This window comes from Anabas testudineus, chromosome 12, assembly GCF_900324465.2.
Source record: "Anabas testudineus chromosome 12, fAnaTes1.2, whole genome shotgun sequence".
In the NCBI taxonomy this organism is placed as follows: domain Eukaryota; kingdom Metazoa; phylum Chordata; class Actinopteri; order Anabantiformes; family Anabantidae; genus Anabas; species Anabas testudineus.
In genome coordinates, this window is record NC_046621.1 from 9,876,723 (window position 1) to 9,904,480 (window position 27,758).

At 38.3% G+C, this 27,758-nt stretch overlaps 6 protein-coding genes across 9 annotated transcripts; 2 read left to right on the top strand and 4 right to left on the bottom strand.

Annotated features, from left to right (window-relative positions):
- Positions 1–617: 617 nt before the first annotated feature.
- ess2 (ess-2 splicing factor homolog) lies at positions 618–6,007 on the bottom strand. Its single transcript, XM_026356926.1, has 10 exons — positions 5,654–6,007; positions 4,908–5,076; positions 4,632–4,715; positions 4,253–4,422; positions 3,851–3,968; positions 3,616–3,749; positions 3,323–3,425; positions 3,075–3,184; positions 2,869–2,984; positions 618–2,737 (listed from the first exon to the last, which is right to left on the bottom strand). The coding sequence occupies exons 1-10, from the start codon at positions 5,792–5,794 to the stop codon at positions 2,458–2,460; spliced, it is 1,425 nt and encodes a 474-aa protein (XP_026212711.1). The 5' UTR covers positions 5,795–6,007; the 3' UTR covers positions 618–2,457.
- A 1,474-nt stretch (positions 6,008–7,481) lies between these two features.
- On the bottom strand, positions 7,482–11,406 carry LOC113159432 (homeobox protein goosecoid-2). The gene is made up of 4 exons (XM_026356106.1): positions 11,364–11,406; positions 8,419–10,470; positions 8,087–8,322; positions 7,482–7,882 (listed from the first exon to the last, which is right to left on the bottom strand). The coding sequence occupies exons 2-4, from the start codon at positions 8,654–8,656 to the stop codon at positions 7,805–7,807; spliced, it is 552 nt and encodes a 183-aa protein (XP_026211891.1). The 5' UTR covers positions 8,657–10,470; positions 11,364–11,406; the 3' UTR covers positions 7,482–7,804.
- A 136-nt stretch (positions 11,407–11,542) lies between these two features.
- On the top strand, positions 11,543–13,761 carry LOC113159430. Of its 3 annotated transcripts, none has more exons than XM_026356100.1 (2): positions 11,543–11,760; positions 12,857–13,761. In XM_026356100.1, exons 1-2 carry the CDS (start codon positions 11,631–11,633, stop codon positions 13,552–13,554), a joined length of 828 nt encoding a protein of 275 aa, XP_026211885.1. In that variant the 5' UTR covers positions 11,543–11,630; the 3' UTR covers positions 13,555–13,761. The 3 variants fall into 3 exon arrangements, with proteins under 3 accessions (XP_026211885.1, XP_026211886.1, XP_026211887.1); XM_026356101.1 differs by having other exon boundaries at positions 11,581–11,620; XM_026356102.1 differs by lacking the exon at positions 11,543–11,760 and adding an exon at positions 11,777–12,339.
- An 85-nt stretch (positions 13,762–13,846) lies between these two features.
- Positions 13,847–17,306, bottom strand: rnf185 (ring finger protein 185). Of its 2 annotated transcripts, none has more exons than XM_026356104.1 (7): positions 17,249–17,306; positions 16,659–16,905; positions 16,133–16,151; positions 15,919–16,031; positions 15,674–15,728; positions 15,339–15,456; positions 13,847–15,249 (listed from the first exon to the last, which is right to left on the bottom strand). In XM_026356104.1, exons 2-7 carry the CDS (start codon positions 16,835–16,837, stop codon positions 15,152–15,154), a joined length of 582 nt encoding a protein of 193 aa, XP_026211889.1. In that variant the 5' UTR covers positions 16,838–16,905; positions 17,249–17,306; the 3' UTR covers positions 13,847–15,151. The 2 variants fall into 2 exon arrangements, with proteins under 2 accessions (XP_026211889.1, XP_026211890.1); XM_026356105.1 differs by having other exon boundaries at positions 16,659–16,900; positions 17,249–17,287.
- Positions 17,307–17,560: 254 nt separating this feature from the next.
- Positions 17,561–19,891, bottom strand: LOC113158132 (chemokine-like receptor 1). The gene is made up of 2 exons (XM_026353846.1): positions 19,633–19,891; positions 17,561–19,512 (listed from the first exon to the last, which is right to left on the bottom strand). Exon 2 carries the CDS (start codon positions 19,496–19,498, stop codon positions 18,500–18,502), a length of 999 nt encoding a protein of 332 aa, XP_026209631.1. The 5' UTR covers positions 19,499–19,512; positions 19,633–19,891; the 3' UTR covers positions 17,561–18,499.
- Positions 19,892–21,379: 1,488 nt separating this feature from the next.
- tacc3 (transforming, acidic coiled-coil containing protein 3) lies at positions 21,380–27,738 on the top strand. The gene is made up of 17 exons (XM_026356679.1): positions 21,380–21,507; positions 22,975–23,140; positions 23,404–23,531; positions 23,625–23,671; positions 23,755–24,841; positions 24,929–24,971; positions 25,072–25,234; positions 25,437–25,495; positions 25,636–25,766; positions 25,886–25,970; positions 26,091–26,219; positions 26,608–26,675; positions 26,765–26,808; positions 26,899–27,059; positions 27,170–27,276; positions 27,358–27,478; positions 27,556–27,738. Exons 2-17 carry the CDS (start codon positions 22,976–22,978, stop codon positions 27,619–27,621), a joined length of 2,604 nt encoding a protein of 867 aa, XP_026212464.1. The 5' UTR covers positions 21,380–21,507; position 22,975; the 3' UTR covers positions 27,622–27,738.
- Positions 27,739–27,758: the final 20 nt, after the last annotated feature.

Sequence of the window (27,758 nt, forward strand, 5' to 3'; positions counted from 1 at the left end):
AGCTCGCAGGACATCAGCTGGAGGAGCTGCCGGGGCGGAGTTCACCCGATTACACCCGGCGTGACACACGGCGACCAGTGCGCGTCTGTGTTCCCGTTGAGATTATTATTATTATTATTATGGGGTGAAAAATTAAATCACCGGTTTTAATGAGCGGAGGCATCGGCACACGACATGGCGCAGTTTATCACACACCATCATGCATCATCAGGGCAGATTTTTAAATGCATTTTAAAAGACTTTGATGAATTGTAATTATACTAACAAAGACAGTTTACCTCAAGGTCACACATGTTACGTGGCTATTATCCATCCATCCCGCCTGTTAAATCAACTAAAGGTATTATTACACCAAAGTGGTCTTGAAATTAGATTTGCCCTTTAATATTAGGATCCCCGAAAAAACACTGTACTAAAAATGCAAAAATAGGGAATGTGTTCTATAGTTAATCCTATTTATAATCTTTCTTCCCTCGTTTGAACTGTTTGACCTTATGTGACAGCCCATGGCTCTTAAATGTAGGCGATGAACAACAAAATCCACATTCCCTTGTTCTTCTAATAAATATGTGAAGCTAATTAGAGGCTTAAGTAGATTGAAATCAGTTTACTATAAATTTGGGTTTCTCTGTTGAGTTTCCTATTGAAGGACAGAAACAAAAAGCAAAACCTTTTTTTCTAACTCAAATGCTCCAACTTTGAATCCATTTTCATGAAGGGGCCACTATTGACAGGAGAAATCATTATAGAATGGATTCAAATGTGCTATGGTGGCCAGACTTCAGATTATAAACATATCCTTTACTAGAATCTGGCATCTTATGTCATCACAACATTTTCAGGCTGTAAGCACAGCACAATGTGCGCATGATCTGTCCAACCATCGTCACACCATCACAAGTCAGACAACCACTGGGCCACGGGTCGACTCCCACAATCCAAATGAAAGAAAGGTTATATGAACCCTAAATTACAACCGCTAATCAAGTCTGATTGCATTTGAAGCTGCCTAATTCAAATCAGATGTGCATATCATATCCAGTGTGTAACAAGTTCAGCTCCTATGTCGCTACTCTTCAGAACAACAAATTTCAGGTAAACATCCAAATGGTTTAACTTTTGACAACAATAACATGGATCAACACCATTTGTTAGTAATCTCATAGTGTCATTACATGGCTACTTACTTCCCAGTCTGATCTTTTGAAGGCTAAGTTCATATTTGCCCCTCATATGCCATTGTGGACAATCTCTGTAGTCCTAGTCTGTAAGGACACAGTGCAAGTTTCAGATGAATTAAACATCAGTCCATGTTAATAATAATTATTTTTCTTCCATGGTAAACTTTGTCACAAGCTTTTGTCCTTCCTCTGGTGTTGCTCTAGGCTTTGTTGTCACTATGAACAAGAGGCAAGTGTTTTCAGATATATGAGATATAGATATATTCAAAATATGTAATGCACACAAGTGAGTCAAAACATTGTTTCATTACCTCCAGTATGACTTTGCTGGTTATAAAAATACCAAAAGGTTCACACTATGAACCATGATTCAGCTGACAAGGGTTTAGTTGTAAACCAAGCATGTGTGCAGACAACACAACATCACCTGATAAAAAATGGCTTCAGGGTAACCCTGTTGCAAAAAAATAAAAAAAAATAAAAAGAAAACACACCCTGAAGGCATGTTGGCATCTTATTGGCTGTAATTTAAAGACTAGTCATATGCAGTGGAAGCGTGCTCACAGCAAAGATGAGAGAGGCAATATTGTTCTTCCACCACTATGAGCACAAAGCGAAATACAGATAAAGATGTCATCTGGAGCTATATGGTATCAGATACTTTTGAAGACCATCTTTAGTCCAAATTGTCAAATTCAATTAATTAATATTTTAAGAAGAGTGTTAGCACAGTTTTAAGATCCTGAGCCCAGCTCTGCCTCTAAGAAGGTAAAAGGCAAATCAAAACATTCATTGTTTACACTCACAGTCAGTGAGCTGGCAAATTCAAGTCAGGTGTTTCCCTTTTTTTCACTTTTTAACACCAACACAAAAACGTGTGACTTAAGAGAAACCTGCTGTAAGAAAGACAATTCATTGTGAGCAATTTCTATGATGCAGAGAAAAACAATGACATGTCACAGTAGCATCTAAGAAGAACTGGAGCAACTAGCTGTTGTTTTGCTTTGAAATGTCTTTTGTATATTTGAATCACAGAAACAGCAGCTGGATTATAATTAAACGGAAATAAAGCCATCTAGTTAAGCATAAATCTGACATAGTGGGTATGTTGCATGGACAGCGAAACAAATAAATCCTTAAAAAAAAATCTTCAGTCCACTGTACATTTCTTGCTAAAGATGCAACCTTCAGTTGTGTATGAAGACTTTGTTTAAAAAAAAGTTCTCCACATTATAGTGAGTCAGTTTTGTACAATGCCAGCAGAGAACAGCTTCTCTCAGAAAAAGTCTGAGGCTTTCCGTCTCTTGGGAAGCTGCAACAGATTGTCTGTGAGTGATGTAACGTCCTGAGAGCTTGGTGTCTTGGCTTTGTTTGGTGTTGGTGTTCCTGAAGGAGTGGATGGACCACCAAAGGGAGACTTGGCGCTGATGATTCTGTGTGAGGGTGATGGGGTGTAACTTGCTCGTAGAGCTTTGTCTGTGTACTTGCTAGATGTCCGATTTACGAGCCTCTGCAGGGCGGGGGTGAGAGCCGGACTCAGACCTTTAGGAGTAAGACTGAAACACAAAGGTTGAGGTGTTCAATTAATATATACTGTATATATATCCTCCTTATGGGAAGGAGATTTAGTGAGCTGTTACTTGCAAAAGTAGATATACTCAAGAGTGTAGTAGTAAAATATCTTTACCTTGCAAGGTTCTCTGTAACCTTTCGCAATGCTTCCTGTTTCTTTGCTCGATTCTTAGCTGCAGCTTCATTGGCCATCTTTAAACCCAGCCTCTCCCTTCTTCCAGGCTCTGGAATCTTTTAGAAACAACATATACTAAATATCAACACTAACTCAACAAAACAAAATAACAATTCACTAAACAGCTCCCAGTGAATGTTCACTACCTTAAACGATGGGCCGTGATTCCTCTCGACATATGGGGTGTCTGATCCATCCAGACGAAATGGGGTGCTCTCAATCTCTCCCCATGTCATCAGAGGTGACTCAGATACACCTGAGGAGAGAAAAAATAGTATTCACAAATATTCTCAAAACGTCACTAAATCAGCTATTTAAAAATCAGCTAAATTTATCATTTAATTTCTTATTTCTCAGTAATGTTACTGCATGCAAGATTTTGAGAACCACTTACCAGGTGCAGGGGAAGGCGTTCTTTCAAAACCATATCCATTCACTGTTGGCGACTCATGTGGGATGAGCTCTTTCCCATCTGGCCCTACTTTACCCTGTTTGAACTGGACAGAAATCATGATACATCAGCTGCATTATTCATGAATTAACACTTTATTTTAAGTAGAGAACTAATTGCTAGGCAGAGACACTTTATTCACAAGTACGGGGCAAATTAAGGTCAAAACTGATCTACTGCAATACAACAACCTTGGCTCACTTCTGGTTTTCACATATGATATTCCTAAAATTTACCTGGGCATTGAGAGCTGCAGCCTGTTGAATCTGGCTTTTGTTGAGAGCTTTGCTAAATGGGTCCCCAGTGAAACGCGTATTCTTGTGAACCACCTCCCTTGGTTTCTTAAAAACAGCATCATCATCTTTAACACCTGTACCAAAAAATGCAGAAAGCACATTACATTCCCTTTTTTCCCCTTAAAGTTAAATGTGAGTCATTTTTTATTTTAATGAAATTTTTTTTTATCCTTACCCTCTGGATAATACATTAAGGCATTCTTTGCTTTGTACTCCCATGTCTCCAGTCCAGCTTTGACACATTCAAGTGCTGCCTTCTCTGCTGATGGTAAAGCAAGGTTCTCCTCATGTCGCTGTAAAGTATTAGTATATATAAGTATTAATGTTTTAGGAATATTATTGATGTAGTGTAGGGGGGTTGTTAAACTGCCACTGAAAACTAAGCAAACCAACCCTAATAACATCAGTGCTCTGATTTACAAGCATGAACAAACTACAGACTTTTCAGAGACACATCAGGCAGTGAATATTTGTTACTCCAAAAACTGGTGAGGCATTCCTATAAATACAAATCCAACAAGAAACCATATTTAAATTATTCTGAATATAAGTAAAGTATTGACTTCCACATCCGTACCTGTTTGAATTCAGCCTCTGCCTCATACAACCAGGCATGCTTCAGCTTCTCTTTGTCTTTTGCCAGAGCCATTATCTGTTCAAATGACGCATTATCCTCACTGGTATTTTTAGCAAGGAAACGATCCAGTGAGGGAAGCTCTTTCTCCTCCTTGACATCATCCTTGCTTTCTATAAATACAACATTCATAGAAATAGTAGATAAATTACTGTAAATATTTTTTCTTTTTAATTCAATTTTTACAATAAACAGCATGTGAAATAATTTAGGTAAGTAGCAAAAAAAGGGGGTGTTTACAGAGTTCTGTGTGTCCAGGAAGGCACACAACTTTTTTTTTAAGAAAAAGAATTGTTTTCAAATTTAAAAAATAGATACTTACCACTCTCTAAACCTTTATTGCCATGAGTAGCGGAAGGAGACCCTGTGCGGCCCACTGGGGTCTCAAAGCTAGCTGGAGTTACATCTACACAAGGAATAAAAAAAGGTATAAAGCACATTAGAAAAAATATGTGCCGAAAAAAATATCCATCTTTCATGCTACAGTATATTGTCCCTCGCTTTACATTTTTCAATTAGATTAAGGAGCAACACAAACATAAACTGGTCTTGCCTTCTCTAGCTAAGTTTTAAAGTGAGGACTTATGATATTACTCACAGGGCGCCGAAGATCGTGGTGTAGTCTTTGTCAGATATGATCCATATCGGATGGATATCTCTCTCATTCTCTCCAGGTCTCCACTTTCCTCTGCTTCCAGATACTCCTTCTGTGCTTGCATTTTTGTAACATCTGGGAAGAAGTCCCGCTGGATGATCTTCTCCAAGTTCTGTTAGAGGTATACAGTTATTTGACTTTGAATAAGCGAGAATAATCACATATTGTTCACAACAACAAAACATTACAGAGGAGACCTGTACTGTATTTCTAAGGCTAGTCATTCAGTGTCTGACATGTGATTAACCTGCTAGCGCCCAAAACAAAACAGAATGGTAAGGCTGCAGCTTTATTCATTATCAATATACCTGTTATTTTACTAAGTTAATCCTTCTTTCTATCACAACTTCCCAGATCGTTTTGCCCAAATCCAAGATCTCAAACGACACCTCATGTATATTTCACATTATTTAAAACGGAGGTGTGGCACCTCTGATCTGAAACATCACTTTTTCAGTGTCAACAGCAAAGAGCCCTAAAGAGATATGGTTCTTGCATACTTTGCGAAGTTGATTGTTATGAAACACAAAACACTCAACACCGAGTAAAGTGTAAGTTACATTACACTATCGTTAAATAATTCACCTGTTAAATGGTTTATGTGATAACATTAACCTTGCTAGCACAATACAGCTGTCACTTTGACAACTAGCCACCTACTTTCCATTAAATTAACCACATTTAACTACCTCTATGTAATCCTCTTCGTCGAGGACCTTTCTCTCCAGCTTCTCCTTCTCCGGAGGTTGTTGTCGGAGAGCCACTGTTGTCACCGCTGAAGGGACCAGAGTCCCGGACAACGCTTTCCGTACGCTGGCGCTGCCCTCCATTGTCGTCCCTGTTAGCCACCTAGGCTAAACACTAGTGGAGCTTTATCAACGACAGACACTGATAAAGTGGAAAGGCAACGCACCTTGTCTTCCTGACAAATGTAATCTGTAAATATAAATGTTACCGTAGATTTAGATTTAGATTTACGCGTTTAAAATGAACCGAACTGTAACACGTTGGCTAGCTAACAAGACAACAACGTCCCAACAACGTCGTTACGTAAGCTGAATGGTTACGACACCGGAAGTTACGCATGCTCAAGAAATTCTGTTATAAATAAGAAATTTCACAAAACAGCAGGGTTTTCAAGTATTTCCATTATATTTTTTTTATTATTTTAATGTCAGTGTAATCCAACGATATCTGTAGCATACGTGTGATTGTTTTAGGGTAAGATCTATACACTCAACATTAATGACAGATATGAACTTACTGCTACTTATGTGCTGTAGTTAATATTTATAGTTTGGACTACAATGAAATGAGCCCTTGACTATTCACTTGACCTATCATTACAGATACTGTCCTGATTTGCTACAGGTCAGCAGTTAATATTGCTGCAGTGAGTGTGCAGTATAGGCTCTTCAAAATACAGTTTTCACCCATCATTACCCACCTGCATAATAAATGCCAAGAAAAGGTCATGGTTTTCTGAGTTATTTGTCATAAAATGGGATCAACGTTTATCTAAGTTAAGAGTATTAACAACTATAATGTGTCTTCAAGTTGTTCCATAGCATCTCTATTGGGTTGAGGTCTGGGTTCTGACTTGGCCCCACCAAAAGGCGGACTTTGTTTTTCTGAAGCCATTCTGTGTTTTGGGTCATCACCTAACTTCCACAGACATTCTCACATTATGCTGAAGAATTTTTTCTTTACACTTGGAAATTCACCTCCCCCTTAATCACTGCATGCTGGCCAGTCCCTGATGCAGCAAAGCAGAACAAATCATGTTTCCTCACTAGACTTTACGATTGGGATGATGTTTTCATGATGCCTTGCAGTGCCCTTTTTATACCACATGTAGTGTTGTGTGTTCTTTTTAATTTGTGTTGTGGAGTGTCAATTTTCTCTTTGGCAAACTTCATTTGTGGAGCAATGTTCTTTTTAGTAAGCAGCAGCTTCCTTCATGGTGTCCTGCCATAGACACCCTGCTAGCTCAATGTTTTACGTACTGTAGACAAAGATCTTAGCCAGTTCCAATGATGCCTTCACATCTTTGGCTGTCACCCAGACTTGCTTCTATACCTCATTGATGAGTGTTTGTTGTGCTCTTGGGGTCATTGTGAGTGGCCGCACACTTCTTGGTAGAGTAGCCACAGTCCCAAAGTTTCTCCATTTGTAGATAGTTTACCTAACTGTAGACTGGTGAAATTCCTTGTGAAAGTCGTTCACATCACTGTTACCCTTTCGAACTTCACGTAAATCAACAATTCTTGATGGAAGATACTCTTAAAGATTCTTTTTTTTGTTGTTCTCAATGAAGACATGAAAGATCAGAATTGTTTAGTAATATAAAAAAATAAGTAATATATTAGTAATATATTTATGAATACTCTTGACTAATTATTACTGGAGCACTTTGTGGGTCCATGATATCCAGTCATGTTTTAAATAGGAATGATGATTTAACTTTAATGCATTGGCATAAAAACATTTTTTAAAATGTAAAACTATCTCCAGCTCCATTTTCAAAAAACTTTATTGGTTTTCAAGAGTACTTTTTTTTTTACAGTTGGTGCAAATTAAAACAATCTACTTACAGATTCAAGCTTTAACATTCAGGATTAGTATTAGCATATGTAGCCAGTACTTCTATCATCCACTCAAACAGTCATCTTTACAAATAATATACAAACACAAAGATCTCCAAAAATCACCATTGATATTTTCTGAGAAAAGTATTTTCTGTGACTGTTAAAACAATGACATATTGTATTTATGAAACTCTTTCACTCACATACTCACTGCTCTTATCCTTTCAATACAATCGTCATACAGTATAAAACTTAGCTCTCTGTGTTTCCCACACTAAATGGTAGTCTTTTCTGACGCCTCCACTTTGCTCTTCGGTTTTTAAACCAAACCTAGCAAAAAAGTTAGATATAATTTTATTGTCTGAGGGACATAGTGCATTTACAAAACGTTCTTGGGTTTTTACATCTAAATAAATAAATAAATAAATAGAACTGTACAAGACTTTGTTATCAACACAGAGCATATAGAAACATAAAAAAATCCGGATCCACTGGTGTCATATCTTTTAGTCATATGTAGGACAGCAGTCTTACCTCCACTCTTTCCTCTCTTAAGTGTGTGCTTTGTGCTAGTTTCTCTCTTGTGTTCACATCTGGATACTGGTTTTGCAGAAACAGCTCCTCCAGTGCATCCAGCTGCTCCTCTGTGAAAATAGTGCGGTGACGTCTGGTCCTCCTCTGCACCTGACTGGATGACTTCTCCTCTCTGTGAGTGTCTCCCAGCCTGCACGGGTCCGAGAGCATCACTGGTGGCCATCCATACTGACAGGCTGGGAGAAGGACATCAGATTTGAGGTTTGAGAACAGAACATGATGATAGCATGTTTCAAAACCGGGTTAAAAACATGCTGATGATTTGGTCTTACCTTCATGAATGAAATCAGTTTGAAATATGTCTCCACAGTGGGAGCAGTAGCAGCAGCGCAGGCAGGCGTGATGAATCGTGTCTGTTTTCCCTCCAACAGGACTCACTGAGTTCTCATTTAGTCCAACAACATTTGTCCCACATGATAGTCTGTCTCCATTACCATTTGGATATTTGCTCAGTATGTTTTCAATAGTGAAAGGAAACTTTTGTTTCTCCATCCTGATCAGCCCATCCATCTCCTAAGAAGTTCCACTAAAACTAATAACAGAATATTGACACAGAACCTTTTTGATAGCTCAGGCTCCGCTGCTCTTCTCCTTCTCCTGCCTGTACAACAGCGTGTCAGGCCCTTATACTGAAATTGGTAGGCAAAAAAAAAAAAAAAGTAAAACCATAATCCCCCCATAGACCAGACACATAAAACGGTTGAAACTTAATTCCTAGCTAATCTGGGCAGTTTTGTGAAGAGGTTAGAGAGGACGGCAGATTCAGTTAATCTTGCCTCATTCCTTTCTCTAAAAGAAATCAGATTTCACTGCATAAAATGAGAAGTGGAGCGCTCCTAAGATCCTTATTGTTGAGGTTTTAGAGAAAAGGGGATTGCTCGGTATTAGAAACCTGGATTTAAAGATGAACGTTTTTGGTGTGGCCAAAGTCTTGTGTACGCTGAAGTTAAGGATTAGCTTATACATTTATTTTATAAAGTCACTTTCCTATTTAGCTTTATCAACAAATGATCTTGTGCAAATTAGCAGATACGTTCAGTAAATTATACAAAGTGAAGCTGCACTGACAACAACACATACTAATTATACTCAGTAATCAGGGAGTTGCAGAGGAGTTAATGACTCATCTTGTCAGTGCCAGTGATACAGTATGCGCTGTGACACTAATAGATTTGTATGTTTTAGCCAATGCAGTAAACACATTTGGCAAGGATGAAATCAGAAAAGGGGTCCCTCCATGTGGTTTGTATTCACAATCAGCCATCGTGTGTCTTATCTGTGTGGTGCAGTGTTTTCAGTGTGACTTCTTGACAATGTGCACAGCTGAGGTAAAGCTATTACAGGTTAAATTCATCCCCCCAACAAATCCTGTGATTTCATACAAGGCAATACACCTTTTTTTTCAGAGAATTAATGGATTTCCACAATCTGTCTTAAGCTCCTCTTATAAGGGCTTTTGAAAACAGATAACAATAAACACCATCCCATCCTTTTCACTTGGGTTTAATAGCATCCAGATTGTTGATGTATAGTTTGCGGCGCATGTGAGATCGCTATCTGGAGTTATTGTGGTTCTCAAAAGAAGGAATTGTACCACATCCGCATTGGTTCAAACAGTTCAAAATTCATTACTGGGGATTAGAATGATAAAGCTTCATTTTGTTGTTGCAATATTTGCAACAAAAAGAAAGTGAAGTAACCACTGTCATTCTAGTCGATAGTATTTTCTGTATTCTGAAGAGTTCCTTAGATCACTCTTCCTAATTCAAAGTGATTTTCATTCTGAAATGTTGTCAACAATAAATACATAAATAAAAGTTGCTACCAAGAACAAGTCTGACCAGCTGAATTTATTTTCCTCACCACCAACATTACATCACCAGCAAATGTGATGTTGCAATTTGAAGACGGTAAGTCCTGGAAAATATTACATGGTTATCATGCAGAATGGAAAAAGCTGCGATGGTGTCTGTGATGAGATGCTGTTTAGTGTAATTAATATGACCTTTATGTACTAGTATGTGTTGGAATCATTCATCCAGTGGCTCAAGTAACAGGTCAGTGGTAGGAAACATTATAACATAGCTAATAAAGGACAAAAAACAAATCAGTACTTTTCAAATTGGAGACACAGGATTAGAAATACACCCACACACTGACTGTTGATAAATGAGCAGAGAACCCCACATGGCATTAGACCATTCACGTGTGAAAAAGCAGTGTCTCTGCTTACTGCTGGACCGAGGCCCAAAGCCTCCTGGGGAATCTGAGAATGCAGCTGTGTGACCAGGAAATACAGAGGATCAACCTTCTTTTCTCGAGACCTATGCAGGGAAACATGGCAACTGTTGAAAGTTCAGAAAACACATATCAGATAGAAATACCCTGAAGATTTAAGAGGAATTAAGGAAACCACTATGTGGTTGCAGTAGCTCCATATTTTAAAGTCACCTAAATGTAAATATTACATTTCTGTCTTTTCCCCTTCTCTTTTTTCCTCATATCTTTCCCCTATAATCTGAAAATGATCTGGGATCAAGTTTAGTTTGTCTGGTTTCAACATCACCCTGCAGACTGTCTGAACTCACCATATGGTTTGTTATTTAATGTCAAAGTAAGCTGCAAGCATTTAATCATGATGATTTTTAGACCGAGATTAATTAAACAAGACTTATTCCCCACCAAGTCTGGAGGTGAGAGATATGTGGTCCTTATGTTTTTGGGGTTTTTTTTGCCAGTTTTTTATCTCTTATATCTTTCAATGAATTCAATAAATATGCTCTTTTTCTATTAAAAGAAAATAAGTTTGTTTTACTATTGTGTAGCACTCAAAACATCACTGTTACCCTTTTGAGCTTCATGTAAATCAACAATTCTTGATGGAAGATACTTCTTGGAAGATACTGATACTGAAAGGTTTTTTTGACGCATAACCACCTTCTACTTGTGCGGCGCCAGTATTTAATAAGTAAGAATAAATCTAATAAATATTCTTTTCAAATTAAATAGCCTACTCATTTTTTTTATGTTGTTCTCCTAAAATCTGTAATGTAATGTAATTCAAGTTAACAAAAGCCTAGTCTTGTAATCCATGTTATAAACATCATATTCAACACAGCTATAAATAAGTTTAGGATTGATAAATCATAAGAGGTAGGCTTCTATTTTTATTTCTAAACTGAGCCTACATTTGAGTAAAGCAGCTATTTGCACTTACATATGATGTTGTGCACTTTTCCACCTGATTTCATGGAACAGAAACAGCGTCTCTGGTCCTCATCTGGTCCTCGGATGCACCGCAGCCCCGGTGCGGAGTCGTGCGCCCCCGTGTGACACAGCCCACCGGGAGCCCGGCGGAGCGACACAGCGCGGCACACAGGCCGCCACTCGCGATAACTCGCGTTGAGGCAGCAGCTGGGCGGAAAAGGCGGGAGAAGGCTGCCGCTTCCGCGTCACCGCAGCACAGATACAACGGTAGGGCAAAATGGACGATAAGTTAATATTGGCTGTATTTAATTACCCAGAGCTGTACAATGTCACTTTGCCGAATTACCGTTGCACGGAAAGTCGGGCAAGTGCTTGGAGAAACATCAGCATCGCACTCGGTCTCTCATGTGAGTGTGTGCTTGTTTTTTCTTTTTTTTTTTTTTGTTTTATCCCAACTTTAGCGCTAGTTATTATTTGCTCAGCGCGACGTTTGCGTGGGCGACTAAACAAACAGAGAGGAGAAACCAGTTAGTGTTTCTGCGTTGCGGACGTGTTTCACATGCCTCTTGTAGGAAATATGGAGGTTTTTCTTTCTTTTTTTTTTTTAATATCCGCTCGACTGCAGCTCCGTGCTGTGTGCGGGGCTGCAGCCGCGCGTACCGTGCTAGCGGTAGCAGCCGTAGGCCGCGCTGCACCGAACAGCGCAGTCCAGCTCTGGTGCTGCGCCGCCAGCGTGTGGAGGAAGAAGCGAGGAACCAGCTCGGCATCACCGACTCGGTAAACACGGCGTCGTCTCGCTCGGTAAACACCGCGGGGTCCATGCAAACCGAAAGCTTCTGCAAGAGTCGTGGACGCGGCGGCGGCAGCAGCAGCAGCAGCAGCTCGGTGTGTCGGATAAAATGTCAGTGAGGAGGCGGAGGCCCCCAGCCTGAAATATAACCAGGGGCACGGAGTCATGGGCGAGAAGGAGGCGGCATGACCTAACGGTGACCTCCAGACACTTTAGTTTGGATAATGAAGGAGTTTTGTTAAAATTGAAATGCATTTTATACATTTAATACTATCCAGTGGAAGAAATTATACATCTATGAAGATGTGAATTATTTAATTTAACTTCAATGTATTTATCGCAGGCTATATCCAAAGTACACTATAGTCAACACTAAAGTAATTTCCAAAGCAAACACCGCTGCTTTTTTTTTATTTCATGCTAAATTAATACATTTGGATTTTGAGGAAATAAACAAGGAAGTTTGAGATGAGATCTCTCGCACCATTCTCACATCTTATAGCCCAAACAATCCATTAAATAAAAGGGTTATTAATAGTTCAGTCAATAATGAATGCGTCTAGGCCACAATCAACACTTCTCCATCTGCAGGTTGCTTTATCACTGCTGCCAATCTAATTTTCACATTTCTATATATCATCATTGAAGGCAGATATTTTACACATTATTAAACAGATATTTCATACACTCTTTTTTTCCTTATACTTTTCTAGCTGAAGAATGCAAAAGAAAATGGAAGAACATGAGAGACCGGTACTTGAAGGAAGTGCGAATGGAGATCAAAAGCAAGAAGCAAGGAGAGATTGTACCAAGCAGATGGAAATATAGACAACTCATGAATTTTATTGCACCCTTTACTGGATCACGAAGTGGTGGGGCAGACATCTGCAGCAACAACGATGATGACCATGACAATCCTGATAATGAATCTGGCAGTGCGGAGGGTGAAACTATATCATCTGAGCCAGTCAAGATACCACAGTCCACCATGAAGGGCCCTGCAAGTCAACCTGATGTCAAGCCCCAGGTGGCATTTGTGTCACAGCAAGACACACAGATGGCCCAGCTGGCTGTAATGGCCAAGGTGCCCTCAAGCCCACAGAACACCTCCGTCAGAAAAACTGGAAAGAAGCGGCGTATGACGCCAGAGTCAGTTTCACCGCCTTCTTCTCAAACGGCACCATCTCCTACAAAATGGCTGGTCAAAGACAATGGCACCTCGATTCCCACCAGGCCACGGGATGAGGACGAACTGTTTCTGCTCAGCTTTGTCCCTGCTCTGAAGCGGCTTGCTCCGCAGAAAAGGTGCGAGACAAAAATAAAGATTCAGCAGATCATGTATGAAGCAGAGTTCAACGTTGCACAACCAGAATTTAAAGAGAAACCTACAGAGCAAGAAACGCAAGACTAGGCCAGACTGACTCTTTGTACTTAACATGTATTTTTTTCTAATAACCTCTTCCACAAAAAGACCAAAATATCTATTTTTCTTTTTTTTTACAGAATAAAGTGGTTGAGTTTTAACTATACCTTTTTCATATGAAATAATGAATGAAAAATAATAAAACATCTTTATTTTCAACAGATTTCTGCATCAAAAAAGTCATTTAATCTCCACTCTGATTTTATTGCCTCTTGAGTTGCATATTAATTGAACAATTAAACCTTATGAGACAGTGAAACTCAAATGAATTCACCGGAAATTACAGTGATTAACATCTTTATTTACACAGCTTTACTGTCAGTAAAATTACATTTATAGAAGTAATTTCATGTTCAAGCAATCTCAATTTTAACTCTGTAATAATACAGTATTTTACATTTAATTACAGTGATGTACAGTAAATGGAGAAAAATAAAAGATGTTACATTTTTTAGAGGAACACTGTTTCATAAATTAATCTTTCAACTGCTTTAATGCAGCCATACAGTTCTTTTCAATGTCATGTAATATACAGCAACAATGTCCGACTTTGTTTCGATTCCACAAAGCATGCCTGTGATTATGGTAAGTTTTGCAGATGAGATGCATACTGTAAGACCACGGAGGTATTCCAGAAATCAGGTTTAATTTTAACCCTATATTGATGTTTTTTTAGCTCTGTGAACCCAGTCTCCTCATTTACATACAGTTATACAGTAGATATTAAAGTGCATAAAGGTGGGCATTTATTATCATATGATCACCTCAGGAAAAGAAATCAGTTTTCCTACACTTTTGCTATACACTAGTAGAAATCTGAACCTTTAAACCTATAAAGGTACTGAAAAATTTTATGTTTTCACATGTTTTGTTGCAATGTTGGAAGATACCTATCATAAATTGGACATGATATAAATGCCGATTTAAAACATGAGCTACATTTAGTTAAATTAATCAAATCTGAATTAAGTTCAAAGTTTGACAAACCCGATTACTGGAATAAGGCCCACTTAGAAATAAATTAAAAAAAAAAAAAACTTTGCACAAAGAGCAAACATGGAGGAATCACATAGTTGCATACATGTGGTCTTCCAATACAATAGTGTCAAAAGACAAAAACGAAGACTAATTTTTAAAAAAATGTGATGCACATTGAAAGAACACTGAGAATTGCTTCTTCCATTCTCACCTTAAAACCTTCTGCAAATGTCTGATTTAAAAAAATACCAACAACACAGAGACTTAGAAATGCATGTAGTTACTCAAAGAGAATAGGCAAACTGCATAAAGTCTGGATGAAGGAAATCTGAGAAATATTTTTGATTTGCTACTCTGAGGCACGCTACATAACTGTCAGTTAGATTCACCTTCCAAGATGTTTTTTTTTTAGATTTGCATTGATGCCTTTATATAGGAAAAACCTGGGTCATTCAAAGCTCAAGTGGCCTGATGAGGAAAGAAAATAATCAAGGAACTAAAAAAAGTCCTGAGGCAGCCATGCAGGTATAACCTGTGACAATATATCATAATATCTCATATTTCTCTAATGTTATGGGTTAAACCAAGATATTGTCTTTATATGCATTTATGCAATCAGCAGCCAAAACATAATCACCAGAGCAACAAACAAGAAGAGTCGAGACAGAAACTGTTCATCCATGTGCTGCGGTGTCCCAGGAGCTGCTGTTTAGGAAATAGTTTCACAGAGGTTATTTGATTTGTTGTTGATAAAACACAGAATGATCATGGTGAAGTGTTCAACATAAAAATACCTGGTGGCGGTCTTCCATCATTGATGTTAAACGCTGTAGCAAAAATACCAAATGGAAAAGCACCAATCCCAAATGACATTTGAAAACCCCCATCTCCAAAGCCAAATCCTTGAAATCCCTGTAAAACATGAGTTTCCTCATTAACATAATAGCCATGTTTAAGTTATCTGAGGTACAGCAAGTGACATGTGACGCAAGAGTGGTGCAATTTGTGATCATTCTCCAGAGACACAAGCATGTCAGTGCTTAGTATCTAATAGATCCCTGTGGCAAACATGCTATTCTTGACAATTAAAGAGGCACGTGTGCATAATGCATTTGTGTGTAGTACTTACACCACGGTTTTCAGGCTCAGGCCTTTGCCCTTGTGGTCGAGGGGGTGTTCTTTCTCTACAAAACAAAACCAGTTGCACTCATTTGTACTGTTTGTATATTTGTAACATTGAACAAATGCAATGTTTAAGCTATTACTTTGAATATTATATATTACATCACAAAAGGTGAAGCATGAGGAGGTGTACGATTACATAACATGTTATGTTCAGACTCACTATGACCCACAATACTACACAATACCCACCTGGGGTCCTGTTGACCTGTGCTTCCCCGTCCATACAACGGGATGACTTTATCTCTGCTGATTCCAGCTTTGCACACTGGACATACTTGTCTGTTAGGTCTGGTCTCCAACCACTGCATATGGAAAAAATATATATTAAAGACCTCACTGCTTACATTTTAAAGAATGAATGATGACAGTCAAAAAACTGGAAACCAAGATAGGTGTGGCTTACCTGATGCAAACATGGCCAACTGATAAAGAATAGATGCAAAAAAGAAGGAAAGAGACTTGATTAGTAAAACAGTTTGTGTCCTAGAACGTCACTGTGCAAATACTTAATACAACGTTGACCAAAAATAAATTAGAGTTAACGACTCTTTGAAAATGAATAACTAACATGATGGGACTAGACCTGGGTAACATGGAACAAACCAAGTTGGCAAAATGTAAACATGCCTATTTCCACATGTATGGTGTTCTGCTAGTACCTCTACGCTTAATTTAATCTAACAGTATAGCTGCTGTGAATTAAACATAAACCAGGAATATTTCCTCTTCCCCAAATTCAAGTTTTATAAAAGATCACAAATACTGCTTTCATTTCAGAGGGATTCTGGTACCCTTCTGCAGCAAATGCCACCTATATGTGATAATGCTTCATTCCATGTGGTGCAAATAATGAATTTATAATACATCAAATAAGATTTGGGCTCCAGACTGGAAAGGTTTATTGTGAAAATTGACAACACAAGTCTTACCAGAAGAGGTGTCCGCACAGGCTGATCACAGCATCCTTGGCGGTGTCCAGACATATGTTACACTCGAAAGTGCTGTCCTGGTTGCCACTGTCGGTCGCGGACGAGGTGCTAGATCCGGGAACCGAGTTTTCTGTGGCCCCAGTAGAGCCAGATGCTGGAGGGGGGGCAGCGGTGGCCATTTAATTACTGTGTTACAGCTTCACTTAACAAGTCGGCACAGGTGGTTTGACTCAGCTGGCAATCTAGGCTTCAAAACATATACATAATGTTATCCAGTGGATGGGGCTTGCGGATACCAAATGGGAAAATACGGAAAACTGTATTTTAAAAGAATAAACGTTCTAGAGGAGTGAGATTGAATAAAAACACTGAGTGCTAACAAGCTAGCTACGCTCCCATTACAAACGGCGTCTTTACGGATTTGCTAACGTTAGCTAGCGAAGACGACTGAGCAAAACGACATTTTGAACCCAGTAAACAAGCAACGAACAACAACTACAAATATGTCAATGTAAACCGTCGTTCAGAATATGATTTATAATTGTGTAGCTGAAAATCGTAACTTGTGAGAAGTTGGGAAATGTCCTTACAGCTCGTTGCATCACACAGCAGCAGCGACGCTAACCGGTAGTAGACCCTGAGGGGGCGGGGCGACAACGTAAGAAGGGCTCCTTTGCCCTCAGTGTGGCCTTTCAGGATTACACAACAAAAAAAATTTTTTTTTTTACTTGTTTTTTGAGGGTTTTGAGTTTGACATTTAAGTGTGCTTCTCAGATGTTCGTTTATTAGCTGCAAACGTTCACTGTTAGAGCTACTAAAACAGTAAAGCTAGTCTGTGTAATGCTTTATTTAAACCAAAACAAGGTTCTCACTGTATTATTTGGTGGCATTTTCTTTCACATTTACACATTTTTTAGTTGTTCATATAGCAATATCAAAATCCGAATTAATTTTATTGAATGTAAAATATCACACCGTTAACAACCATATAGTAAATTCAGCCATATTGGGGCAGTAATTCTGTATTATGACAGCATACATTTAATTTACATTTATGAAAGTACATGTTTTTATTTCAAAGCATGGCTTACTATTTTGTTATACTTCACCACATTATTTTGATGAAACATCTGGTAATTTAGGAAATAGTGTAAATAGCATAGTAATTCTGTCAACTCCAATGAAATTGAATTGAAAAATGAAAGTGAAATCTAGCATTTAAGAGAGCCAAGAGCTGAAATTTGTCCTTAACTAGGTCTTTAGTAACAACACAGCACAGTGTGGGACGGCAGTTACCGGAATTGACACAGTTTACTGTAGAGGAGCAGCAAGTCAAAGGTGTTTTTGGTCAATACGCACCCACAAAATGCATGACATAAATAAATTGTGTCATAGTTCACTTCAGTAATACACACAAAGTCACATATTCTAGCCTCAGTCATATAAATGTGGTAGACAAAATAAGAACAGTAAAAAAACAGCAACAGCAGCACAAACAATGCTACAGCTTCAAAAAGTATCATACATTTGAATCAACATCTCTCAAAAAATTAAATATTATCGAGCAATTTAGTCACCAACACATTTTAAAAATTAGCTTTTTTATTTTTATAAAAATGAACATACAGTAGTAGTGGAAGTGATCAGTTCATAGCTGAGCAACATACAGCAGTCCAAATAAACAATGTTATTTAAGTTATTTTTCATTATTTTTGCATATAGAATTTATACAATATATATATCCTGCTATATATATTCAAATACTTATATGCTGTTACATATGATTTCTTTAAATCATGTTCAGGAATGAGAATTGTTCCTTGTCTGTGACAACAAATGTTTTAACTTAATACAACCATTGACTTAAATCTGGACTGACTGAGACCCCCTGTATGATCTGCCATTGCCTCCTCTATCCTTGATGTCAAAGACCTCTTCAGGGTTTGTTTAAAGTCATTACCAATAAACACATAGAGAACTGGGGAGATGAAGCTATTTGCTGCGGCCAGGGTGGCCCCGACTTTCAGACCAGTTCGAATCACTTCCAGGCTGTGGTTATTAATGTCTAACTCCAGTAGAACAAAGCTATGGTATGGGACCCAGCAGAAGAAAAATGACAAGATGAGTGCCGTCATGACTTTGTAAGGCTTTGTTGACTTGACTGTCAAACTCGACAGCTTCACACCAAGCACAGAGCAGCAGAACACAATTATTAGAAGAGGAATCAGAAATCCACAGATAAATCGAGTGAGTACCACTGCCTTGTGACTGACTTGGCCCATGTAGTTCGTGTAGCACAGAGTGACTGGGCCATGAACTGTGATTTGTCTGAAGATCATTGAAGGCAATGTTAGGAGTGCAGAAAGGATCCACATGAGAACAACAACTCCAGCTGCTTTCCGCACTGTCCGGTGGTTGTGTGACCAAACGGGAAATGAAATCATTAAGCAGCGATCAGTGCTGATGATAACCAAAAGAAACACACTGCTGTACATGTTGAGGAACAGGGCAGAGGAGGTAATCTTGCATAAGACCAGTCCGAAAGGCCAGTTTGAGGTACTAATGTAAAACACTTCCAGAGGCAGAAAGAAACAGAACAATAAGTCTGAAATGGCCAGACTGATGTACCAGGTGGTGATGACCGTTCTTTTCATTTTCCATCCACAGATCCAGATCACTAATGAATTTCCTCCAATGCCAATGACAGATATGAGGACATTGACTACCACCAGAACATGAGTCAGAGAAGACTCCCTGAATAGCAGTACTTCACCTGTGGTGATGTTAGCCTCAGTTTCATTGCCTAGAGTGTAATCGTCGTACTCAACATAGTCACCCATCCTTGTTACTTTTCCTGTAATATTAAGCACAGTGTCTTTTGTCATCAAAATTTACAATTATAACTGAACATAAATTCTTAAAAATAAATGTTATATAGTTTAGTCATATAAAACAAAAGTATGTAAGTACTCACGCGTGTGAAAGTGGAAGCAATAATCAGAAAGTGACTTTTCACGGAGGTCCGTTGAATGCAACTTCTCTCTTCTGTTTCCTGAGCAGTGTCACTGATAAAAGTGTCAAAAACTAAAAAAATGTAACAAATGAGAATTCACTTTTCTCTGACATCTTTACTTTTGTGTGTGGTAAGGGTAATTTGAGAGACAAAAGTAAAAAAAAAAAAAAGGAAGAGTGTTACAACAGCCTGCAACTACACTGTTGCAATGTCACAAAAAGATCCCCTTTGCAGTCTTATAGAGGAAGACTGGCAGAGCTCCTGAACAACACACAGAAGGAACAGGAAGCTTTTACTTGCATAATTCTTGACCATGTGATTATATTGGAGTTTTAAACTTTAAACATATGAGCTGGACTTACATTACATACTTTTCTGAAAACTGCATTGTTAAATTGTAATATATTTTTAGTGAAATTTCCTTATCACCACCACAGTAGTGATGTTTGTTGTAATAGATTTTCAGTAATTTTAAAAAGAAAATATTGATAATAGGCCTTGAAACATTTCAAGTATCTGCAAAATCAATATAATAGATGTCCATGTCCTGCTTATATGGCCACATTATCATAATCATCAGATGTTCATTTGTATTTTATTAAGATATTCAGTTTTTCCTTGTGCATGTTCTGGTGGGAAATACTGTATAAACATGTAGTTCCCCAAAAAGTCTTATGATGTGCTTATGTAACAGAAAAACAGCTAAATACATGGTTTGCTAATGATAACAAGGCAACAATTTAGTTTTACTTCATCAAATATTTCATCTTTATAAAAATAATAATTTATACCCTAAATACTGGTCTACCCATATATGACTTACATTTGATTCAAATGACTTACTATGAATTAGTATTTTCAGGAAGACATATAATAGAAATATAAAATTTTCAGGCAACTCATAGTGTTGTATTTTTGTCTACAGTGCTAGTGTGCGAAAAAGGTTTGTTGAAACTAAGGCTGGATTGTTCGCAACAGTATGTGTGGGGTGAAAAGGTAAAGATCAATCAACATGAAAACAACACACATCATCACCGCATTTATGTGATGTTTTTATCACATTAACGCAGTGACATAAAAAAGTACAATATTTGCTTCTGGAATTACAGATGAATAAAAGTAAAATAGTAATATTACAAACAAACAAAACAAGCTTTCCATTTTAGTAGGATGTCATTGTTGTAAATAGTTAGATGATAAATTGGATAAATTGTATCCTCTGAAAAACTAGTCAGTGAAAAAATGCCAAACATTCCCAGATGAGAGACTTTACTGTTTATTTGTTAACTGACTATGTTGTATAACTTATAACATGTGAGCACACCACTCTTTCACTTTTTGAAAACAAGAATAAATAAATAAACAAATAAATAAAAGTCTGGATCCACAACTTCTTTGTTTTCAACAAAGCCTGAGAAGCAGTGTAAATCACACCCCTTTTTATTATTTATTATTTAGTATTTATTTAGTATTTAATTTATAAATACACACATATATATATATATATGTGTGTGTGTGTGTGTGTGTGTGTGTGTGTGTCTTTGTAGCTGTCTGTGATTTGTAAAAACATTGTTCTCTTTCTATATTTGAAATTGACCCTTTGGCGCACCCGTAGTCTAAATCACATCCGTTTTGTGGCGCGATTGGCTGCTTAACCCGGAAGTGCGTTTCCTTTGAACGATTCCAGTCATTTGATTGGTGCGTTTCACGACTTTTAAATTCCAAACGGTTGAGACGAGGGTTTTTCAAAAGCGTCAGTCCTGCGCAGCCACCCTGGAGTTGGATGCTTTGACGGGAGACGTTGTTATTTCTACCATCTGCATCAATCATTTTGAGGTAGGTGTAAAATATAAGATGGTAATATAGTAGTTTACGTCTCGCATTGAGTTTTGTGGTAAAACGTGATCCAGAATTTTTGTTTTCCGATCATTTTAGTTCATCGGTTCCTAAGCAACGTTTAGCTTAGCGTTAGCGTTGCTGTTAGCTCTACCTTTGAAAATACTACTTTTCTAGGTGTCGAAATAGTTGGTGTTTATTTTATAAGAAAGTGTTTAAACAACTTTTAACGTTTGCTAAAAGTTGGTAGAATGTTGTCATCAACTTTAATAAATAGTTCATATTAACTGTACTAATCTAATGCTGATGTAACGCTAAAGTTATGACTAACGCTAACATGTTGTTGGGTAATTTGCCTTAAATCACACCGTATTAAAGACTATAACGTTAACCAACTTTGGCATAACTTTTTCATTTAACGACTAATGGCTAAAAGCAAATGATAAACGCAAACGTTGACATCATCGGTCTCATGACTTTGACTAAACAAAGATGTCATTTATTTAAAAAAATGGGAGCTTGAACCAGTGGGATGGGCATAAACAATGTGTTGGTGTAAAATGATCTATGCTAATCTTAATCCTACACCTGCTCTGGACCTACCACGATTTCAGAAAACCTAACGTTAGTTACTTGTTATACCAACATTATGACCTTAGTATATAACGGTAGTTGTTAGACTGTATTATTATATTACGTTTGTTATATATGACATTTGCAGACTTGCTTCTCAAACCTCTGTATTGACTCTAGGTGATCGTATAAAGTATGTATCTACATGCACAACAGTAAAATCTGTCATTTAGCCAAACATAAGTTAGACCAAGTGAAATGGAGGTCAGCTCGACATCACTTTTTCCATCGAAACATCTCATCAGGGGCTTGTACGCGCTTGTGGCTCTGACTATAAAGATACTAGATTATCTAAATCTGATATATCCGTATTTGTGCTTTAGATGCATAAATGTATTTGTTATGTTTCTAATATATTGATTAAAAATCTAGACCAATCTAGTTAACGGGCGTTTTACTATTAAAAATGAACTTGTTGGTGCTCTCTGGTGGGCGAACTGTGTAAGGGCAGTCTGGTTGAATGGTTGAAGAAGTACAATACTTTTTTTGGGTAGTATTTTGGTGGTACGTAGTAGAATATATTTTTCCCACTTCATTTTTAACTTTTATCCTGCAAATACTCTTATCTAGAGAAGGATTATATAGTACCAGTGAACAATTAAATTGCCAACCCAGACCCACCAACTGAAGTAAATTGACAAACTTGCATGTGTCTTTATTCTGCTGTTAGTTTAGTGCCATCTTTCTCTGAAGGTCATTTTTATGGATATTAATATACTGCATAGCCCAAAGTGTCTTATCAGCTGGTTGCAGCTTTCATGTTGACACCTCCCTCAGAGTAGAGTCTGGTTGTGCCTGCTCAGTAACTAACAGTGTGCCTCTCTCTGTGTACAGGATGAGTTCTGTTGATGTTAATGATGAGAATCGTGGGGTCTGCCCTGGAGGAAAACACGGCACTTCAAGCAACGACATTTTTGCCATTGATCAGCCAACTGGGAGACCCTCTATCCTGCGACAGACCGAGAACCTGCCCAACAAGACTGTTCCAAAAGGGACAAAGGTACAGAATTACGTTATACTCGGTCACAGATAAACCTTTTCTAAAGCTGTTTGATCATGTTAACTCAGAGTGAACGATTAAAAATATAAAATTCTACAAGTGTTTGTATCAGTTGTACTATTTATTAACTCAAGACACATTTTTTTTTTATCATGTCCCATATGACGGAACAGAAACATACACACATTCTTATATAGCCATATATATATATTTCTGTGACCAGGCAACAGTTTTTTTGTACTAACCAAATTATTTGTGTTTAGGTTTGTTTTCAGACTCCAAGAAGAGACCCTGTAACTAAAAGAATTGTATCCCCTACTAAGTCTGCCAAGATGACAAGTGTGGACGAATGTGCAATAGCAATGGAGGCCTTAAATTTAGATAAAACAAAGTCAGTAATATTTATATATTTTTTTTACTGCAGCATTCCCCAATGGCATAATGACTTATTTTTAACTAAACAAAAATACTTTTGTTTTTGCAGTGTTTTGTCACAAGAGCCCTCTGGGAAGCCTGATGAGCCCACACAAGGTATTTTAGCCAAAATGACCAGTTATTTCCTTTTATTGTTTTAAGCTCTAGATTAATGCAAATTCACATAACTTTTTCTACAGAAGCACCATCTTATCCTGACGATAACATGCCGATACAAAGCAAAGGTGGCTACCAGTTGGATTTCGACAACCTTGAGGCAATGAACCCATTTCAGGGATCTAACAAGATGGCTCTTTCTCCAGCTAGGCCCACTGATGAAAACTTTACTAAAGACCAAACTGAGTCTCAACACACAAATTCAGAGAATATCATTGACGAGCCTACGAAGATGGAATCGGCACTAGATGAGACACTTCCATTCACCCCGTCTGTGGAAAACTCGCTGGCTGATGTCTCCACTGACATCAGCTCCACAGAGAGCAGTGTGGTCACAGTGGTGAAGGTCCCAGCAATTGAGGAACAAGATTCATGCACTGCCACACCAGATGAAAAACAACCGGCTAAAAGATCTCCAAGTGCAGATCAAGACAAAGCGTCGGGCAGTTTTGTGGAAGACACTCCATTGCCAGTAAAAGGTTCATATAATTTGGATTTTGACGACCTTTATTCAATAAATCCTTTCCAAACTGGTGGCTCCAAGATAAAAAATTCCCCTGTTCTTACCAGAAAGATTCCAGACAGTAGTCCCCTTGTTGATGAACCACAAATAAATGAAGACAAAACTGCAGGTGTTGCGGATGTTCCTGAAGTGGGCCTACAGTTGCCTGTGCAGCCTGAAGTAACAAGTGTAGCTGCAGTCAAGCCTCCAGCTGCTGAACCCCTGCCAGCTGTTGCCTCAAGCACAGAAGGCTCAATCAAACTGGAGTTCGGTTTTGATGATGGCAGTAATGTTAAAAAGAAACCACCACCCAAGAAATTTGGCAAGAGGCCACCTGGTGCAAAATCTAAAGACCTAAAGCCGACGTCTGATGAGAAACCACTAAAAGAAGCTCCAGTCAAGCATGATGCCAGTGATGTCGCTGATCTTCCAGTTCCCAAAAGTTTGTACTCATTTGACTTTGACAAGTTTGACGATCCAAACTTCAATCCCTTTGGCACAAAAACAAGTATAAACAACTCACCAAAAACCAGTAAGAAAGCCAGTCCTGTGCTTATGGAAACTGCTGTTCCAGAGCAGACGGACGAGCCCGAGAAAGAAATTGCATGGTATGTTTATTTGTTTTATACTGAATATATTCACATACTTCACTTGCTAGCATTACTTAAAGTGGGTGTGTTTTTTCTGCCCCCTAGTGCTGGAGAGAGTGTCCCAGCATCTGAACCCAACCCTGAAGTGGTAGGAGACATAGTGAAGCTCGATACAGTTATATTACACTTGACAATTAACTCTTCAGATTTTTGACTGAGACTTGTTTGTGGTGATTTTCATATGACAGATGACCGAACACCAGGCTTCTTCTGACCATGATGAGGGATTTAAATCTGAATTGGAGCAACTTGACAAGAGTCTTCCTGAAGCCTCTGGGCTTTGTCAGCCTGAGCAGAAGTCACAGACTGACATGGCAGAATTAAATGATGAGTTTGTTCCTGGAACAATGTGTAAGTGAATCCTGCCCTCAGCTCTGTTTAGATCTATAAGGACCTTTTGATATTGTCTGTTTAGACCTGGAGTTTGATCCTGTAGAAATTAAATTACCTTTCCAAATAATTTTTTTTTTGTTCTGTGTAGTTAAAATGTCCCTTCTGTGTAGCATCTTTAAACGAACGAGTTTGGATTTTAACCTGTGGTCTTTTTCTCTAGTCATGGCCAATGACTTTGATGGACAAATTGACTACCTTGAGCAGTTTGGGTCCAGCAGTGTAAGTCCTTACTTCGTGCATATTTAACAATTGAATTCTTTGCTTGTCTGTCTGTGCATAGCCTTAAAAGTATTTAAAGTGTGTCTGCCTTTTCTTTATTTTATATTTGTTATTTATTGTCCTCTTTTTTTTCTTAACAGTTTAAAGAATCTGCATTGAGGAAACAATCCTTGTACCTAAAGTTTGATCCTCTCCTGAGAGAGAGCCCAAAGAAGTCTGCAGGCCCGGCTGCTCAGATCAACGCCCCCCGTCCCGTGTCTCTTGTTTCACGGTACAGCCTACTTCTGTATCAATCACTAATTGCTGTTTTCACTGGACTTTAGACTCAATTTGTTCTGATTTTTATACTTTTTTTATATATATATCTTTTTCTTTCCACACCACTTTTAGGCTTGAAATCCACCAGATGGAAGAAAAAGGGACAGTAAATGGTCCACAAAAGGATGATTTTAAACTAGTTGATGCTGATGCACCTGTAAGTCACTTTCAAGCTACTTCCAGTGACTGAATATGTAACTAAAGTATCCAACATGGATTGCTACATCTTATTATCTATGTAATTTGTTTATTAATGAATTATTACTGTAACTACCAGACTCCTCCGATGCTCGAGAGTCTCGTCCCTCCTTTCCCACAGCCAGCAAACACAGAGGATGCCATCATTGAAGTGCTGAAGTACAGTCAGAAAGACATGGATGCAGCCATCGCCAGAGTCCAGGCAGAGGTATGGAAGAATTTTCCGTTTGAAGTCACTTTGACTGTACTGAAATACAACACTTTCGTTAGACCTGGTATTCCCAATGTTTCCTTTAGCACTTTACATTATTACAATTCACCCACTGCAGGCACACTGGATTGCAGACTAAATACAGGCATCCAATAAGAAACATGCTTAATGGGCAACCAGAGAGTTTCGTAGTACAGTAGTAAATGCCTTTAGACAGAAACCTGATGGTCTTGCGTTAAATAGTAAGTCCATTCTTAATGGTACAGTACAAACTGATGAAGTAGAGAGTGAGTTGTAAGTGGCCTCATTGTTAACCAACACTTGTTGTAAATGATGCTCATTAAACTTGGCATTAAGAGTAAATGCTGTGTATCTTCTCAAACAGGCACAGGAAAAAGAGGAGCAATGGAATGCAAAGTATAAAAAGCTCCATGATGATGGTCAAGAAATGAGGTGAGCTGTCTGTTTTAATTTGTTTTCCTTCATTTTATTTATCTTGTTTAAACACATTTGACAACTCTTTTTTTTCTTCTCCAACACAGAAAAATAATTGCCGAATTTGAACTCATGATTGCAAAAATGATGGGTAAGTTCATGCAAGTGATATAGATGTCACAGGAATTTTATGTAATGGTGTAAATTTTAAAAAGCTCTTGAATTTTGTGCCATCATTCAGCTGATCAAGAGAAGGAGAGAGAGGTGGCCCAGGCAAAGCTCAATGCAGCTCTTCTAGAGAAGGACCAAGTGTCCAGTGACCTTAACGCCATGGAGAGGTCTTTCTCAGAGCTTTTCAAGAGGCTGGAAAAGTACAAGGACATTGTTGAGGGTTACAAGAAGGTTAGAAAACATGAACACTTTCCTGTTATAACCACAAATGTAAGAACTATTTTACAAAAGCGGTGGTAGTTAGTTTGATATGTAGTGAGCTTTCTCTGCTCCTTCTTCAGAATGAAGAGACTCTGAAAGCTTGTGCTCAGGACTACCTGGCAAGGATCAAAAAGGAGGAACAGCGCTACCAGACTCTTAAAGCCCATGCTGAAGAGAAGATTGCCCAGTAAGAACATTGGTCTGTTGCTTCAGTTGTGTTAATTTGTTGCAACATAAGCAGTAGCTGACATTAATTCTTCACTCGCAGTGCAAACGAGGAGATCGCCGAGGTGCGGTCGAAGTACAAGGCGGAGGTTTCTGCACTTCAAGCTCAGGTGCGCCGGGAACAGCTGAAGGTGCAATCACTGGAGAAGAGTCTCGATCAGAAGGTCAGTGAAAAGATAATGTGTTTGCAGAAGTCTTGATGATTTGTGAGCAGTATTTCATTTTGTTTTTCTGTTTACAGGAGAAAGAGGCTGAAGAGCTGACCAAACTTTGTGATGAACTCATCACTAAGGTCCAGAAAGGCTAAGCACATATGTAAATACTGTATGTCCTAAATCCTGTTTTTCTTTGTTAGTTCATCTCGTTCTTTAGTATGTTTGTCAATGTTCTTATACTGTAAGTTAATAAAGATGCTTTACACGTTTTGGTGACTGTGATAACTGA